Below are 19413 nucleotides of genomic sequence, written 5' to 3' on the forward strand. Positions count from 1 at the left end.
GATGTTTGAGTATGCAAGTTGTTGCTTCTATGATGATGCCATAATTTTCACTGTTTTGTGCTGAATTGAAGGATTCTCGATCAGAAAGAAATTGCTGAATCTCTTTACTATCATTTTCTCTTGATAAATAACAAATTTTCTTTGATCAAGTTGATTGTGTAGGTATCTTTGAGGTCTGTTGTTAGCATTGTCATATTCTCTGAAATTCTAAAAAAAATAAAAATGAATGCTAGCATCTGGAAAATGTTTTGGACAATTTTGTTCTCTGAAATTCTAAAAAAAATAAAAATGAATGCTAGCATCTGGAAAATGTTTTGGACAATTTTGTTCTTTTGATTTTTATTCTTAGCATTCCGAATTTAGAAAAAATCAGAGGATTACAATCTGTTCCTCAAATTCTATATTTGGTTTTGTGCTCTTTGATCATTGGAATGCTTAAGATTTTAGTTCCTTGGTTGCTAAAGCAGGTGCCCATCATCTTAGTGAGAGCATGTTTAATGGTAGGTCATTGGAAAATCAGGAAATTCTGTTTGTGTAGGGGCTATACAAAAATTCATTGGTCGCATTTGATTAACAGGTGCATGTATGGGCTCGGATCATCTTTTCATCCTACTCTAGCAGAATTCATTCCTTGTAGAACAGGCCGATCGGGATAGTTGATCCCTCTTAGTCGAGTTGAATTCGTTTCCTATGGAACGAGTCAATCAAGGCGGCAAGCCCCTCGCCTTTTCCTCTTCGACTCTCTTTCAGGCCTTGCCTCGGTGTTTGGGGTTATTATAAGGTTCTTGTAATCTCCTCGGATTCATGGTTTCTTAGGATCTTTAGGATCATCCTTGTCTTTTTCAATCTACCTCAGTTCTTTAGGATCATTCTTTGTGCGTTTTCAGGTTTCATTGATCAAGGGATTCCATCGATTTTTTAGAACGTTTCTCTCGAGTTTAGGCGATGACGGAATGTTTCTTGAGCCAGCCCCTTGCCCTTCCTATCATTTTCTCCATCTTAGAGTCTTCACAGGGTTTGAGGGGTTTTCTTTCTTTTTCGGGACTATTCTTTGCGCGTTCATTGGGATCCTTTTCGAGTTTCGAGATTTCATCGATTTTGGGAACACCTCTCTTAGGTTTGGCAACGATGGAACGTTTCTTGAGCCAGCCTCTTCCCTTCCTGCCTTAGAGTTTTCGCAGGTTAAGGGATTATCTCCTCTTGGAGTGTTTAGCCAGTTAGAACCCTTCTCAGGGCAATGATAAGGTTACTTGGAGCCCGTCTTTATGTTTTGTGGCTCACCGCTTTGCACTTGGATCTGCACAAGTTAACGTCCCCTGTATGCACTGAAATTTTTACTAATTGGGATTATCATAATCTTTTGATATTTCTAATACTCTTCTTATCTTAAGCATTGAGTTAGGTTGTGAAGACAATAATGAATGGACTGTTCAGGTGAGATTATCTTGAAGCTTATCATATTTGTTTAATTTTATTTAAATAAATTGTTTTAGGAAAGAAGGAGATCAGATGACTACTCTATTCGATATTATCGACATGAGTACTGTCTGATTTCAAGGCGGGATTAGAAATATTATCTTGTGTATTATGATATCAGATGATTACTTTAGCATCATCTGATTTCATCCCCATATTGGGGTGGTGTTTGTGGTTGGGCATAGAAGTGTTTGATATTGTTTTTGCTTTATTAGGCTATCCAGCGGCTGGTCTGGACTAATTTATGTTGTTTATCATTTTATGATTGCTATAGGTTGTGCATTTTTTAATTGAAAATTCTTCTTTGCTTACCACTTGATTTATTTTTATAATAACTGAATGGAAATCTGAGTTTACTTGATAACCTTTTTCTTCACTTTGATTCAAGACTAACTCAGTCTTATTGGAGCCTTCCCTGCTTGGGATCTTAGATCATTTTCTCTGTTCTTGGGATGCTATCTTTCTTGTTGTGGTCTGTCTCTTTGAGACGCTAGTTGCTTATTTGGGGTTTCCCCTTTAGATCTAGGGCTTTGTCCTAGTTTGTGGTTGTTCTTGCGTGTTCCCTTTAAGATTGAAAACATTTAAAGGTTTAGAGCATTGGAAAAGCTTTAAAATCCAAAAAAAATCAGAAATTCGAAACTAAAAAAACATTTGAAAACTTTAAAAATATCAAAAATATTTGAAAAACATAAAAAACCTTTAAAAAAATCTAAAGTGTTGAGTGTTTCTTTTAGAAGCGTAGTTTGAGAGTTCGTTTCGAACTACGTTGGCTTGATCATCTTCCGAGGTACGTAGTGCAGCTTGGGATTTATATCCCAAGTCCAGCCAAACTTTGTAAATAAATGCTTTAACCCTTTTTTTCTTCAAAACCTTGTTTTCAACAAGATCTTCCTCTAGAGTTAGGAGTTTGTCCTAGGTAGAGAGTTTTAGAGTTAAGAGTTTGTCTTTGATTTGTTGTGTGCTTGTTTGTATTTGTTTTAGAGTTAGGGGTTTGTCCTAGAGTTATAGGAGCGCCTCCGTCCGGTCAGTTGGCGATTCACATCGCCGACTGATGACTAGGTCTAGGATGCGTTAGTGATCCCATTGTTTTCCTTAGGACACACAGCCTAGTTACACATAGGTTGTAGGAACCACCTGCATTAGCTTAGGGCTAACTAGCATTTAGTTAGGGCATATAGGGTGTCCTAAAATCTACAATTCACTGGAATTTAAATAATCGTTCAAGAAGCTTTAATAACTAGTCCGGTCTTTTAGATCGAGTCTAAGATAGAGGTCTAGGTGTCTTAGGCATCCTAGCTTAGAATAGGCGCGAAGAACTACGTTGCCTTGATTCTCGTGGAGGCGGGGATACGTAGGCTTCTTTGGATGAACATCAGACCATCCGAGGACTCGGACTAAATCGTTTAGAGTCTTAGGATTTGTTGTGTTGTGTTATATTGTATATTTTGTTGTGTTTTCTTACTTTCTTGTGCAGACCTATACCTTTAGCTGTAGCATGCATGTGTTCGTCCACCAGAACTTAGACACCCTTTAGGCATGTCACTCATAACCTAGCTATGCTTAGGCAACACATCTTTCATTTTATTTTATGGGTGTTTATTATCTTTATCCTCAGGAAATGCATGCTTAGGTAGACGACTCCTGAGGATTGTTCCCATTTCACATGATTTTTCCCCAAAACTCTTCGAGGTTAATAATAAATGGCATAAGAAACCAAGTGTTCGCACTCGGGCGAATTGGGGGCGCTCTTCGGACCTTCTTCATTCGTCATCAGGCACGGACCTTCTGTATCTCTGGTTATCCATTGCAAACAGTGCATTTGTTTTGGTTCCATGGCGTGTCCATAGATGGCGACTCTGAGTTATTTTTAGGTACATCTTGGTTTCGAGCCCTGGCTCCTGATCAGGATGTATCTCATTCGTTTTGTATCGCCACTCATGCTATGCTGTGAGGGTGGCATCCGTTTCGAGAGTTCCTTGGCAGAGCTCTCCTTCACTTTGTGGAGATCCAGAGGGTGTTAGGGACCTGTTCCCTCACCGTCCTCGGATCGGGTTCCACAAAGCCCATTCTGAAATTGGTAACCCCATTTTGATACCTGATAACCCCAATCCTAGAGACTTGAAAACCCCCTTCCAAAGTCAAAAGGTGTTGTATATGCCAAAGGGTATTTTCGTCCAGCTTTTACTGACAAGACCTCTTTTGTCCCCCATTGATAATTTTTGAAAAGCATGGGTCCTGTTGATAATTTTGCCTAATGTTTGTCCCCCATTGGTAATTGGTCCTTAGGAATACGATTGACAAAATAGAAGACAGAGAGAGAGAGACTGCTGAATTTTCATAGGGAATTTTTTTTCCATTTAAACCGAAAAGTTGACTATTTATCTTTTTAGATTTGGGTCTTGAAACTAATTTTAATAGGAGAATTTATATGGTGCCGACCGTTATCATGAAGGGCGGAGAGAGAGAAACCTCTCTCCCTTGATGTTTAATCCAAGGAAAAACACCGTTTTTAACTTTTCCTTGGTTCAAAAACCAATGCATGAGGTCTTGTCTCCTTCCGCCCTTTACAACCTCACGGTCGAGCACTATATAAAAACTCTTTTAATAGATTCATATGGGGGTATTCCCTTATTTAAATGCAAATCTTAAGTAATACTCAAGGGCCCGTTTGGATACCTCATGTATTGTATTTGGATTTGGAATTGAGTTTTGAATACAAAATGAATAGATCCGGCAGCTCATCTTGAGGGGAAGAGAGAGGGGAGGGGGTACTTCCTATTAGAGGGGAGGGGTTGAGGAGCAAAGAGGGTGAAGGAAACTGCCACATCTGTGGATTTCTAATTTCTTATTTGCACAGCTTATTTTGAAATCTGATTTTTTTCACTATCAGTTGCTGAATTGGAAATCCAAGAATTTGATTGGATCCAAATTACAGTGCAAAAAGGGCTACAAATGTTAGAAATCCAAATCAAAACCTTCTCTGCATCCAAACGGGCCCTAAATGACTTTATTTGCAAGTTCTTGACTAAGCTAAGCTCGTCTCATAACACGTTTTAATGGACATCATTCATTCATGCAATATTTTGAGCAAATTGATTTTGTTTGCAGGACAAATAGGATATGCTCTTGTCCCAATGATTGCCAGAGGAGTGATGCTGGGTCCTGATCAGTCTGTAATTTTGCACATGCTTGATATACCAGTTGCTGCAGTGGCTTTGAATGGGGTGAAAATGGAGTTGGTGGATGCTGCATTTCCTCTACTTAAAGGTTCTGATCATTCCCTATCTATAAGATCTTTTATGCAATGTCTTAAGATCTTTTATGCGACATTCAGAAACTAAAATCCACACTGAAATCAGTTCCTCAATTTCCATATGCCACTTTGTCGAGTCAAATGAAATACTGGTATTTTTATTAAAATTGAGTTGGAAATTTGATATTTGTTAACCAACCAATTCATGGAATAGGCTGAGTTTTGAGTTTTTTTTAATGGTAATTAGTTTGTTCTTGGCCGAATTCCAAGTCAATCGACAACTTTTCTTCAAGATTGATGAAATTTTCACCTTGTTTAAAATCTGTGATAATTTATGGTTTTTGTGAGTAAAGATATCTCTTGTGATATTTCAGGTGTTGTTGCTACAACTGATGTTGTCGAGGCTTGCACCGGTGTTAATATAGCTGTTATGGTTGGTGGTTTCTCATGTAAAGAAGGAATGGAAAGAAAAGATGTGATGCCAAAAAATGTTCCAATCTACAAGTCTCAAGCCTCTGCATTAATAAAATATGCAGCTGCAAATTGTAAGGTGAAATCACCATATGTTTTCACAAATTTCACATTTCTGTCCCCTTCACCAATTTTAAGCCAGTCAAGTGCACAAAATGTGTACAATTTTTTTTGTATATGTGGAAAAAAACTTTTTCTTATCAATTTATGGTGATATAATTTACCAATTTTTCTACTAACTGTTCCTGCAGGTTCTGGTTGTGGCTAACCCAGCAAATACAAATGCCTTGATCCTGAAACAGTTTGCACCATCCATCCCTGAGAAAACATTACATGCATGACACAGCTGGATCACAACAGGGCATTGGATCATATTTCAGAGAGGTTGGGTGTTCAAGTTAGCAATGTTAAGAATGCTATCATATGGGGAAATCATTCTTCGACTCAGTATCCCGATGTCAACCATGCAACTGTTAGAACTTCGAGCGGGGAGAAGCTTGTTCGGGAGCTTGTTTCCAACGATGAATGGTACAAAAAGAAACTTGGATACTATTTTTCTACTTGCATGTATTTACGATTTTCTGAAGCATTATATGTTGGGATTTAATCCTAGCCTTAGATGGCCTTTACAATAATCAATGGCAGGATCATTAGTGATCAAATAAAGCCAAACCTAACTAAACAGATTTTGTGGGTTTTTGAAAACTGAAAATGTGAACAATAACGTGAGGGGGAGATCGTGGGGGTAGTTTGCGTGATGTGGAGCCTCCCCACACTCTCTCAATCCTCTATAAATATGTGTTCTCATGGTCCCCTCCTTGCACACCATAAGTTGCTTGCAATTCCCTTTGTTATCCACGTCAAAAGAGGATTGTGGCTGGTTCCCATCACTGAAATTGGGGGAGCAAGGAGATTCCTAGAGGAAAGAGAGTCTCCAGCAAAGGTTTTAAGCTTAAGATAACCATCAATGGCATCTGGTGAGTTGTTTTTTTCCCATTTACATTCAAAGCCAAAGAAATCCGGGGTTTTCTTCGACGGTAACCGCCAAAGATCCATGCTGATCTTCTCCAAGGCATGTGAAGATCAACATTATATACTTGGTTTTGAAGGTTGAATGAAGCATTCATCACCACTGCCCAACAACGTGGTGCCGCAATCATCAAAGCATGAAAGTTCTCTAGTGCATTATCTGCTGCCAGTTCTACTTGTGATCACATACGTGATTGGGTGCTTGGAACTCCAGAGGTTGTTATTCTTTGATAGCTGTTTATTAATATCTTTCGGCAATTTAGCATGTTGGATTAACATCTCTTCATATCTTCTGATCGTATTTGTAGGGCACTTGGGTTTCCATGGGAGTATACTCTGATGGATCTTACAATGTTCCAGTGGGTCTTATCAACTCTTTCCCAGTTACTTGTCGCAATGGAGAATGGACTATTGTACAAGGTGAGTTGTGATGGACACTGTGCTATAAGTCTCGGATTAGTATTGTAGTAGTATATCTATATGCTATAATTCAAGGTGAATGTGTTTCCCATTTCAGTGCCCATGGCGTTCAATCACTGCACCAAGCTAATAATTGGTTTTTTTATCCCTCTCCTGTTAGAAATAATAAAGATGTGCAAATCTGTAATTTAGGATCAGAGAATACCTTATAACGAATTAACCTCACAACTTTAAATCAGAAATCAACAGTACTAGCAAGAATAAACTGTAAAGAAAAAGAGAAATTGTTAGACCACTTATCGAGTTGAGGCACGAAGAATATTCGCTGTCCTTAAGGCAAATCTCGCCCCCACTATGATGAATCAACGGTGCAGATGGGCGTCTTGGCGTATGCCTCCAGGATACAACAACTCTCGCTCTAGGGGTGTGCACTTACGCAGCCTGGATGCCTAAGAACTCGCTTATATTTGCCAAAAGCCTTGATCAGAAATGTTTAGGAGAAATAGCAGAAAAGGCTGAGAGAAAACCAGAAAAGAAAGAGAGCAGAAGAAGAATCCGTTAAGGATATCTTTCTGTTTTCTCTAAAACTGATTTTATAGAAAGGTAATCGACACGTTGGGGTGAAACGTCGCACTCTTATAGTGTGTGAAAGATGTTTCCCAAACGGTCATTAAATCACAATTAAGAAATCTCAAACGGTAAAAAAGAGTTAAAACAAAATAAATAAACTCTTGACCGTTAAAAGAATAAAAAGGGAAAATAAATAATAGAAAAAGCCCTAGTCCCACACGCGTGGCCGGCCGAGCCGCGCCGGGCCGAGCGGCGCGCGCGTGTAGTAACACCTAAAGCCCGTTGGACCCAAGTGGGCGATCCGTGTGCGTAGGATCCCCATGATCTCTTGCTTATTCACAAGGCTAAGAGAGTGAAAGTATATATATGGCCACTCTCACCCTCTCACACTTCCCATCTAGGACTAAAGCTTTCTCATGACTTTAGCTTTTTTGGAGGGAAGCTTAAAAGCATAAAGCAAGTCCCAAACATAGAATTACAAAAAACACCCCATTGTAAGTTTGAATTACAAAAATACTTTTTTTTCACGTGAAAGTCAACAATCCCCTACTAATTCAAAATTACAAGAAATAAATAAATGTAAATAGATTTGATCAAGGCAAGATGTGTTATGCATCAGTAGAGGTGTCTTTTGGACTTGAACCTTTACTTAGTGTAGGTATATCGAGTTTATCAAGTACTCGGTGAATATACATCTTGAACCAAGCACTTTTAGTAATAAACTGAGACAACATACCACACACACAACACTGAAGGCATAAGCAAGTTCATACGGTGTCGCACTTTTTGGCCATGTGCTATATCTTGCTTTCATGAGTGCTCTAGAGAATTTAGCCCAATTCTCATAGGAAGCGGCCACACTTCCACACTCATATAGGTGTATATATCAGGAGTGCCCTGTAACTACGCACCCCACTGACAATCAGTTAGTCAGCTATAGATAACATTAAGAGTCCTACAACTCATCCTCTTTTCGTTACAGGTTGCACCAACACCATAAGGATAGGCTTAGTGAACTTCATTCACATACAATTTGCTGCAAAACAGATCACTCAAATAACTTCCTATTGAACCTACTTCTTGGGATCTCCAGTCAGATAGGTTGGGTTCCCATTATAGGTGATCTAAACAGTGGGCTTCAGCCCCATCCCCCTCGATGTGCTAATGACTAAATTTTTATTTAGTCCTTTTGTAAGACAATCTGATATATTATCAATTGATCTTACATAATCTATGGTTATCACTCCAATTTTCAACAATTGTCTTATGGAGTTATGCCTCCAACGAATGTGTCGGGATTTACCATTATAAACATTATTACCTGCTCTTCCTATAGCAGCTTGACAATCACAGTGGATTGTAATACCTGGTACTGGCTTATTCCAAAGTGGAATATCAGACAGAAGGTTTCTAAGCCATTCAGCTTCCTCACTTGCTTTCTCTAAAGCAATGCACTCAGACTCCATAGTGGATATGGCTATACAAGTTTGCTTGGTAGATTTTCAAGAAACTGTTGCACTTCCTAGAGTGAAGACATATCCACTCCTATATTTGGTCTCAAATCCAGATACCCAATTGGCATCGCTATACCCTTCTAGTACAACAGGATATTTAGTAAAATGCAAACCATAGTTTATGGCTCCTTTAAGATATTTCAATACTCTAATTAGTGCTTCCCAGTGATCACTACCAGGATTACTGGTATAGCTACTGAGTCTACCCACTGCATAGGCTATGTCTGGCCTTGTGCAGTTCATCAAATACATTAGACTCCCTATAACTCTAAAGTATTCAAGTGGATTTACTCCACTTCCTTTATTCTTACATAATCTTATACTAGAATCATATGGGGTAGCCACAGGTTTACAATCAAATTGATTAAACCTTCTAAGAATTTTTTCTACATAATGAGACTGAGTTAAAATTGTTTCTTCTGGGTTTCTTTTTATTTTGATACCCAGGATTACATCTGCCTTTCCCAGATCTTTCATATCAAAATTATTTGATAAAATTTTCTTAGTGTCTTTTATTACACTTATGTTTGTTCCGATGATCAACATATCATCTACATACAGACAAACAATAACACCACTGTCCCCACTAAATTTGCTGTATACACACTTATCTGATTCATTTATTATGAATCCATTTGATAGCATCACATTATCAAACTTCTCATGCCATTATTTTGGAGCTTGTTTCAAACCATATAGAGATTTTATAAGTTTACACACCTTTTGCTCTTGGCCTTGGATTACAAAGCCTTCAGGTTGATCCATATAAATCTCTTAGTCTAATTGACCATTTAGAAATGCTGTTTTGACATCCATTTGATGGATTTCCAGATTATAAATTACAGCTATGGCAATAAGGATTCTAATAGTGGTTATCCTGGTTACAGGTGAATAAGTGTCAAAGAAGTCAATTCCTTCTTTTTGCTTGAACCCTTTAGCTACTAGTCTAGCTTTGTACTTATCTATAGTTCTATCAATTTTTAATTTCTTCCTAAAGATCCACTTGCAACCAATAGGTTTGCAACCAGGAGGCAGATCTGTCAAGATCCATGTCCCATTACTCAAAATAGATTCTATCTCACTCTTGACAGCTTCTTTCCAAAATGAAGAATCTGGAAGTGACATTGCCTCTTTATATGTCTTTGGATCTCGTTCTAGAAGATATGAAATAAACTCTGGACCAAAGTTTTTCTCTACTCTTGCCCTTTTACTTCTTCCAGGCTCTACTGATTCTTCAGACAAATGATGATCTTTATCTATAGATTCAATAGGTCTTTTAAGTATGTTCTCACTTAGACTAGTCTTAGAAGGGAATATGGTTTCAAAGAATTCAGCATCTCAGGATTCTATTATAGTGTTAGGTTGCATATCAATATGATCTGATTTATAGATTAAGAATCTATAGGCACTATTGTTTTGTGCATATCCAATGAATGCACAATCAACAGTCTTAGGACCTAACTTAGTACTCTTAGGATCTGGGATCCTAACTTTAGCTAAGCACCCCCACACTTGAAGGTATTTAAAATGAGATTTTCTATTCTTCCATAACTCGTAAGGAGTTTTGTCTGAATCTTTAAAAGGTATCTTGTTCAGAATATAACAAGCAGAGAGAAGAGCTTCTCCCCATAAATTTTGAGGTAATCCTGAACTTCCTAACATAGAGTTTACCATGTTCATTAGAGTTCTGTTTTTACGTTCAGCAACTCCATTTTGCTGTGAAGAGTAAGGTGCAGCTACTTGATGAATTATGCCATGAGTTTCACAAAATGCACTAAAATCATTAGAGGTGTACTCACCTCATCTATCAGATCTTAAGATTTTGATCTTCTTTTCTAACTGATTCTCTACTTTAGTTTTATATGTAATGAATTTATCAAATGATTTATTTTTGTGTCTAATAAGATAAACAGTACAATATAATAAAATACATTTTACCTCCTCCAGTTAAAATATTGTTTAAGTCACATACACACTGGTGCCACCAGACACCAGATTCTTTCTTATACCTGTTACATGAAGGACATCACAGAGCTTCAGAACTTTTCCAGATGTAAGCTTCAACAGCACTGTTCATTTACCCGCCACAACAGATGATGACGAGTTTCCCATGAAAAGCTGCTCTCTATCCCCTACAAGCTCGTAGGAAGAACGTACACTTCTGTCACTACAGATGTGTCTGGTGGCACCAGTGTCCACCCACCAGTCCTTCACGTTACTAACCAGGTTCACTTCAGATACTACGGCCGAAAGATATTGATCTTCAGCCATATTTGCTTGAGGTGGATTGTTTCCTTGAGGGTTTTTCTTCTTATCATTTTTTCGATAATTTTTAGCATAGTGACCTGCTTTCCCACACACAAAACAGTTACCCTTCTTCTTCTTGAAATCCGTATTATTTTTCTTAAAATTTCCTTTTCCTGATCCAGACCCAGGTTTGGAAGAGGTTTTCTTTCCAGATGAAGATTCAGTGAGATTTGCCTTAGAGTTAAACTCATAGGCCTTAGATTTCTGTTTTTTAAAACGATTTTCCTCTTCAGTTCTTAGATAAACAAACAAGTCTTGAAGAGAAAAATCATTTATGTCATGTAATAGGGTGTCTTGGAATTTCTCCCAAGAATGTGATAGTTTTTCTATAATTGCACAAATATGTGTATGTTCTTCTATTTTGATCCCTCTGGCAAGTATATCAGAAACAATCAACTGGATCTCATTCACTTGATCCATAATAGATTTTTCATCTACCATCTGATATCGAAAATATTTTCCAATAAGATGTTTCTTAGAACCTGCTGCTTCTACTAGATATTTCTGCTCTAGAGTTTGCCATAAATCTTTGGCAGATTCAATTCTAAAAAACACATCAAATAACTGATTGCTAAGACAACTCAGAATATGTCCTTTGCAGAGATAGTTATCTCCTTTTCTTTTCTCAGTGAGATGAGTTCTTGCAGGTTCGTCCTCATTAGGTAATGGTTCAAGATCATTCAAGATATAGTCTAGGTTAAGAAATGTCAGAAAGAATCGCATCTTTTCTTGCCATCTACCGAAATCAGATCCGTCAATTTTTCCGGTCTTTCGGTTTGGGAAGCCATGATGATTAATTTCCAATAATTGAAATCCCAAAATTACAGGATCACAAATCGTGAAAGATTTGCTTTAAGATTGTTAGAAATAATAAAGATGTACAAATCTGTAATTTAGGATCCGAGAATACCTTATAACGAATTAACCTCACAACTTTAAATCAGAAATCAATAGTACTAGCAAGAATAAACTGTAAAGAAAAAGAGAAATTGTTAGACCACTTATCGAGTTGAGGCACGAAGAATATTCGATGTCCTTAAGGCAAATCTCACCCCCACTATGATGAATCAACGGTGCAGATGGGCATCTCGGCGTATGCCTCCAGGATACAACAACTCTCGCTCCAGGGGTGTGCACTCACGCAGCCCGGATGCCTAAGAACTCGCTTATATTTGCCAAAAGCCTTGATTAGAAAAGTTTAGGAGAAATAGCAGAAAAGGCTGAGAGAAAATCAGAAAAGAAAGAGAGCAGAAGAAGAATCCGTTAAGGATATCTTTCTGTTTTCTCTAAAACTGATTTTATAGAAAAGTAATCGACACGTTGGGGTGAAACGTCACATTCTTTTAGTGCGTGAAAGACGTTTTCCAAACGGTCATTAAATCACAATTAAGGAATCTCAAACAGTAAAAAAGAGTTAAAACAAAATAAATAAACTCCTGACCGTTAAAATAATAAAAAGGGAAAAATAATAATAGAAAAAGCCCTAGCCCCACACGCGCGGCCGGGCCGGCGGCGCATGAACGTGGTAACACCTAAAGCTCGCTAGACCCAAGTGAGCGATCCGTGCGCGTAGGATCCCCATGATCTCTTGCTTATTCACAAGGCTAAGAGAGTGAAAGTATATATATGGCCACTCTCACCCTCTCACACTTCCCATCTAGGACTAAAGTTTTCTCATGACTTTAGCCTTTTTGGAGGGAAGCTTAAAAGCATAAAGCAAGTCCCAAACATAGAATACAAAAAACACCCTATTGTAAGTTTGAATTACAAAAAGATTTTTTTTCACATAAAAGTCAACATCTCCTTCCAACAAAAAAGAATAAATTATCAGGAGAAATAGAAGGGTGTTGATACTATGATACACCAAAAGCCTGAGAGCCTCTAAGTCCCATGATGTCCACATCCTGTGAGGCCTCCTTAGATGAAAGCAGCCTCTATGAAATGTACTAAATGTAGAGTTGTCTATAAGGCACATCAGGGTTTTCACATCTCATTATATCATTCTTTGAATAAAAACAACATTAAACATGTAAATAAAATCTAAATAGCACCCAAGCAAGGAAAAGTGCCTGGGAAGGTGCTTTTTCGCATATTAGTGTTGGCATGTGATCTGCATGGTTATGTCCAACATGACAATTTTTTTTGAAAAAAGGTGCTATTGTATAATTTGCTAGGCGCCCTATCTACTGTTTCCCATTTTCTGATATTTTTCTTTATTTGTTTTATTGAACTAAAAAACATGAATTAAAAAGAACAAAAGAAAAAAAAAAACTGAACCTATCAGTAGTACAAGATTATCAACTGAGATTTTGATATATAATTCTCACCATGCACTCAAGACCCTTCTATTGCGGTTTCATCTTCTAATATCTGTTGGGGTATTTGTAGTTGTGAAACAATCAGTTACTCCAAAAGCTTAAGCTGTTGGAGAAGGTGTTGCTAAATCTTTTATACTTTAACACCCCCCTCACGTGTGGCCCCTCTTTTTAGGTTCAGCCTACACGTGGCACATGTGACCCCTCTTTTGGGATTGGCCATTGCATGTGCATTTTTACTATCAAGGAGGATTGAACCGAGGACCTTTGCTCGGATACCATGTGAAACAACCAGTTACTCCAAAAGCTTAAGCTGTTGGAGAAGGTGTTATTAAATCTTTTATACTTTAACAGTAACCTATTGTTTTTTGGGGCTTTTCCCTCTTGTACACTCTCTAACGATCATCTCTTCCCTTTCTCTCAACTTGTTTTCTTATCTTTGAGGAATCTCCTCCTTGTTTCTCAAAAGAAAAAAAAAACAATCAGCAATATGCAGTTTTATACGAACCATTTAGTGCAACTATTTGGAAATTTATTGGCTCACTATTATTGACCTTCACAGGACTCAAAATTGACGAATTTTCGAGGAAGAAATTGGACTTGACAGCGGAAGAGCTCTCAGAGGAAAAGGCTCTAGCTTATTCATGCCTCTCATGAAGCTAACTTGCCTCTACATTGGTAAGTCTTCAATTTTATTTTGGGTACAAGCATCTACGGTTTTGGAGAATAAAGCTATTAACTTGTATAAAAACATTTGGGAGAAACTGTTTTCCTCTTTGTTTTTGCGCCATTGCCATGTAGCGATTTGAGTTCTAGAAATTGGCTTAAAGAATCTCTGTTGAGACCATAGTTGAATTATGTCTGATTCTCCTTCATTTTGGTTCTTGGTAAAATTCTCCTGCAAGGTGTGGTGTTGCAGTGGCATCAAATTCTGCTGTATCTTCTCTGATACCAAAGCTATATCTAATGCTATTTATATACTATTTATTAGTTAGGATCATTGTTTTATGGGATTCGCTAGGGTCCATCGCAAAAGGCATTTCGCGGCTGGTCTGTCGCATTTCAGACCAACCACCTCGTGAATGAAGACAGCAGCTATAGAGAAATTTACTTCCATGTGATATTAATAACTATAAAGCCATATCATTTAGGGAAATGATATCAGCACTACAATATTTTAGTAGATGCGTGAAAGCATCTTGTCGTTTAGTATTTAAAGGGCTGTCAAAAGGAAATTACAGTCATCAAAAAGCTCGTACAAGCCCTTTAAATACTAAATGATAAGATGCTTTTTCACATCTACTAAAATATTGCAGTGCTAATATCATTTCCCTACATATGTATAAGGTTTTAAATAATCTCCGAGACCACACGATCTTTCCCATTATATATACCCTCTGTTGCAGCTTCGTCTCAAGCCCTTTGCCGTTGGATCTAACTAGTTGATATTGAAGAAATAAATCACTGGATGAAAAGGAAATTCATTGAATATTTGTTTACCAAAGATAAGATAGGAGGGGCATATTGACTATTGAGTGCGATTGAGAAAGGGATTTGAGAGGGTAATGACTGAGGAGAACACTATCGGGGTTAGAAAACAGAGAAAATTAGGCAACCACACTAACATATTTTGATAATCACACTACTAACTTTATTTTACACGTTTCTGATTGGACGTTAATAGCATCTTGTGGAATGTATCTAGGGGTGTCAACGGATCCCCTTCGGATTGGATCCACCCATGTCTTAGTCACGATCCATTCAAATCCCATATCGGTCTGACCGGATTCGGAGTGTTCTTCGGATCCTACTTCTTGTGTCCCGGTCACGATCCATTTCAAATCGGACCGTCCATCAAAGTATCCTAGTAGGTCCTACTTACAAAACAACAAAAATCTCAGCCTTCGTCATTTGAAATGAACTCCAAAACTTCCTTAATTCAAAAAAGAATTAGTCACTATATCTAATAATAACCCATGATTTTGATGAAGAATAGGATTTATTGTTGAAAAGAACTCCAATGTTCGAGGGTGCGCGGCAATAAAACTTTTGAGTAACTAATCCTTGTTAAAGGTGAGTGGCAAGTTTACCGGAAGAAAAATCGATTGAGGATAGGAAGAGAAAAAGATGCCTAGAAAAGGGGGGAAGTGGAAAGTTGTAAGCTAAGTAATATTTAGTTCATTTTTATGAAAATATCCCTTATTTAAGTATTAATATAAGAAATATTTTGAGGGTATTTTAGTAAAAGGATTTCGGATCGTGACTATCCATTGGATTTTTTTGCCATGTCTTGATCACGATCCGAATTTTTTTGGATCTCACGAAGAGGATCCATAATTTGTCCATGGATCCTTTTCATGTGCCTAGATCCCGTTTATTAAGGTTCGGATTCGAACTGTCCATCGGACCGTCTGAGTCCATTGACACCCCTAAATGTATCAGCCTTTAAAGGCTAATTAAAAATGTGTCAAACAAAGTTAGTAGTGTCGTTATCAAAATATCTGCTGCAAAAAAAAAAGAGATCCTGTTTAAAAATTAAAATAGGTCATTTGTTTTGCTTCTTTTCCAGCTCCATCCCATGTTCTCCTCACTCACCACCCGTCGAAATCCTGCCTAAAAAAATCCTGACCGCCCACTCTCACCTCGCATGGTGGGCCCCTGTTGTTCTCTCGGAGTTTTTATAAAGTGGCTGAGCGTGAAGTCCCTTATTAAATCCCTCATTAAATATTTAGGGAAATGATATTGCCCCCTCCCCCCACCTAACGTTATCCATTAAGTTTTAGGGCAGTGATAAATCGACTCCCCATGTGTCTATATCTCTCCTCTTTCTCTCTCTAACCTAGAGGAGAGAGAAAGACACATGGGGAGTCGATTTATCAATTTGGGGAGTCGATTTATCACTCCCCTAAGTTTTAAAGGCAAAGAAAAACGTTTAGGGGGTGAATTTATCCTCAAGTAGTGAACCATTCTGACAGAAACCGTTAAAGGGGGCCATTTTATCCGTTTGGTGGGGATATCATTTCCCTTTTAGCTCACAGAAATATTTTGAATCGAGGAAATTTAGTAATGCAAAGTTGAATTTGGCATCTTCGTTACATAAAATTACATGTTAGCTAAGAATTACATAAAGTTATATGAACCCAACATCTTTCTGCATCAGTAAAAGTCACCTATATACAATTACAAAGCACTTTGATTGATATTTCAACGGTACTTTTTTCAAATCCCCACCACAGACGACGACCTCGCCTTTAGATTTCGTAATTTCTCCGCGTGGGAAATTCCACTAGCTTTCACAACGGTCAAAAACCAGATACTAAAAGTATTCAAATTCTTTCCCGCAAAAAAAAAAAAAAAAAAAAAAAACACCAGTAACCGAAAACCGCTATTAATCCCTCAAAATTTAGGCAACCATGATATGTCATCTGCTTGAATTAAGAGATTTAGCCAGAAATCAATGCTATTATCGTGAAAGGAGGCCGAAGAAGGTTGGAATTGAAGTTTTGGGTTTGCGGCATTTGCCGGGAATTCCTCCGGCACGTCGGGTTTTTCCACCGACAATGCTTCCGACAAGATTGTATCAAAGATATTTAGACCTTCTTCGTCCTTGATGATCATGTTGAGGTTCTCGCTCGTTACAACAGAGGAATCATTGCCTGATGAAGAGAAATCGCTCGAAGATTGTTGAGGGGATACAGGGATATGGCCGAAATTTTCAAATCTCTGGTGGGACAGAAAATTCGACGGTTTATATTCTCTCTCTATGTTGGTATAGAGTTCAGATTTTTCCATGAAGCGCCTTTGGGGTTCTGGGGTGGTTAGGCGCTTCTTCAAGCGGGTATGCCAGACGTTTTTGATCTCGTTGTCGGTTCGTCCTGGTAATCTTGCCGCAATTGCAGACCATCTGAAAATAAAAGAAGATATTTAAGACATTTAAGCTAATTTTAGTCATAATCATAATCTTGCATGAGAGCTCTGTAATTGCAAAAGAAGTTCACCGGGTCAAATTTGGTCCTGAGTGGGGGCCTGCCTATGCATGGGACTAGCTATAGGTGCGACCCAGCCTGGTATGGGGTGGCTTTAAATGGCCTAGCCTAATGTGTTTCATCAGCCCTGGAGCCTTTGGCGTATTGGTTAGGTACCTAACATTTGGTGTTAAAGCAACCACCACGTCACGTGTTCAAGTCACGAAATGGGCAACCTATGGAAATGGTACCTCATAAAAAAAGGCTAGAGTTGAAGCTGCCACAAATTGGGCCACCGAGGACGGGGATGCAGAGGCGTGGTGGAATTTTACGGTCTTGAGTGAGAGACTTCTTTCTTAGGTATGAGACTAGGTGGGACCCAGCCTGGCATGGGGCAGCTTTAAAGGGCCTAGCCTAGCGTTCCATAATCTCTGGAGCTTTTAGCATATTGGTTAGGTATCTAACAAATTTCTCATTTGTTGAATGGTTACAATAGTTCTAGAAATGGTTATAATAGTTCAAGAAATGGTATAGTTAATGGCTTCCAAAGAGGCCTTATTGTCTCTTTTACAAAAAAAAGATTAAACTAAAATAACTGTTATTTGGAAATAAGGATTAATTTTGTGGGCATCCAAAGAAGGCCTTAAGCTACAATGTTCTTCACCAGAGAATTTCTGCTGAATTTAGTGCCTAATTTCCTGCTTTCGACTAATGGATTTTTTTTTTGTGGGATTCAGAAATTGGGCCTCAGCGCGTACCTATTCCCAAGCAACTCGTGTAGTTTGATGATGGTTTCCTCTTCTTCTCTGCTGAAGTTCCCTCGTTTAATATCTGGACTCAAGTAATTCGTCCATCGGAGTCTGCAACTCTTCCCACATCTTAAAAGACCTGAAAATGAGACAAATGAAACAGTATTAAAATATTGGGTTTCTCTGAAAATTCAATATTTTTCTTTTCTCCATCATCTTAGAACTGGAAAACCTATAATCTAGCAAATAAGAGAAAAAGTATTATTATTTTCAATAGAATAGTACAAAGATCCATCTGTAGAAAATATCACAAAAGCACCAAATTAGCCTTACTAAGCTTATATAGTTATATCCATGGATACTGACTAGCTAGAAGAATAAAACGGTATGAAAATCTTGGGTTTCTCAGAAAATTCAATAATTTTTTTTCCATCATCTTAGAACTGACAACCTTAACTAGCAAATATGAGAAAAATTGTTATTATTTTCAATAGAATAGTACACAGTTCTATCTTTAGAAGCATTAAATTAGCCTTAGTAAGCTTATTTCCTTGCATACTGCCTAGAACATCTTTGAAATTAGATTAGATAGAAAGACCTTTTTTTTTTTGTAGGAAAATCAGCTATGAATTTTTACAAATCTTTCAGATTACAAGTCACAGACTCAATTGTTTGACATTAAACCCATTTGGGATTTCGAATTTACCGGCTTGTTTCGGAAGCGCACGCCAATTCCCATGGCCGTATTTCTGAATATAATCTATCAATATCTGGTCTTCTTCTTGAGTCCATGGCCCCTTCTTCAACCCCATCTTGTCACAACATGGAGCTCTCACCATCTTTCAATACAGTCCCCAACTCAATTCTCACAAGCTCTAAAACTCTCCTGAAAGCACAGCTATTTATTTATTTATGATGGGTAGCACAGCTATTTATCCTCGCAACGTGCAAACAAATAGTCCAAATACAGCATCAAATTTCAAAAGCTATGCCTGAAATTTCTAGGAAAAAGGGGCCCACGTGAGAGGCACCTTTGAGATTTGTCCAACTTTTATTTAGCACTAAGAAATATATACTTAAAGATATCATTAACTGTCATTTAGCAGTTAAATAAAGTGTCCGCTTGCAAAGAAGAATGAATAAACAAAAGGAGCCCAATGACATAATCCTTTGAGAGATCTCCTCGCATGTCTTTTCCGTGGATGTTTGTCTTGTGAGTTGTGTGGATGTAAGTGGCTTCCAAGCTCGTACGGTCAACAAAACGTGCGTAGGCCGTTGAATAAAAGGAAATGGGTTTTGTTAGTGGGACATGATATCTCCACCCACTTTCGGCCTTTCCCATAT

The 19413-nt window shown here is 38.0% G+C and overlaps 1 protein-coding gene and 1 pseudogene across 1 annotated transcript; one reads left to right on the forward strand and one right to left on the reverse strand.

Moving 5' to 3' along the window:
- Positions 1–4532: 4532 nt before the first annotated feature.
- Positions 4533–14173, forward strand: LOC143892066 (malate dehydrogenase 2, cytoplasmic-like; annotated as a pseudogene).
- A 2243-nt stretch (positions 14174–16416) lies between these two features.
- LOC143845922 (transcription factor MYB30-like) lies at positions 16417–18974 on the reverse strand. The gene is made up of 3 exons (XM_077354323.1): positions 18776–18974; positions 18079–18208; positions 16417–17259 (listed from the first exon to the last, which is right to left on the reverse strand). Exons 1-3 carry the CDS (start codon positions 18906–18908, stop codon positions 16752–16754), a joined length of 771 nt encoding a protein of 256 aa, XP_077210438.1. The 5' UTR covers positions 18909–18974; the 3' UTR covers positions 16417–16751.
- Positions 18975–19413: the final 439 nt, after the last annotated feature.

This window comes from Tasmannia lanceolata, unplaced genomic scaffold (genome assembly GCF_043159265.1).
Source record: "Tasmannia lanceolata isolate RefF3 unplaced genomic scaffold, GAP_Taslan_0.1 ptg000015l, whole genome shotgun sequence".
Taxonomy (NCBI): Eukaryota; Viridiplantae; Streptophyta; class Magnoliopsida; order Canellales; family Winteraceae; genus Tasmannia; species Tasmannia lanceolata.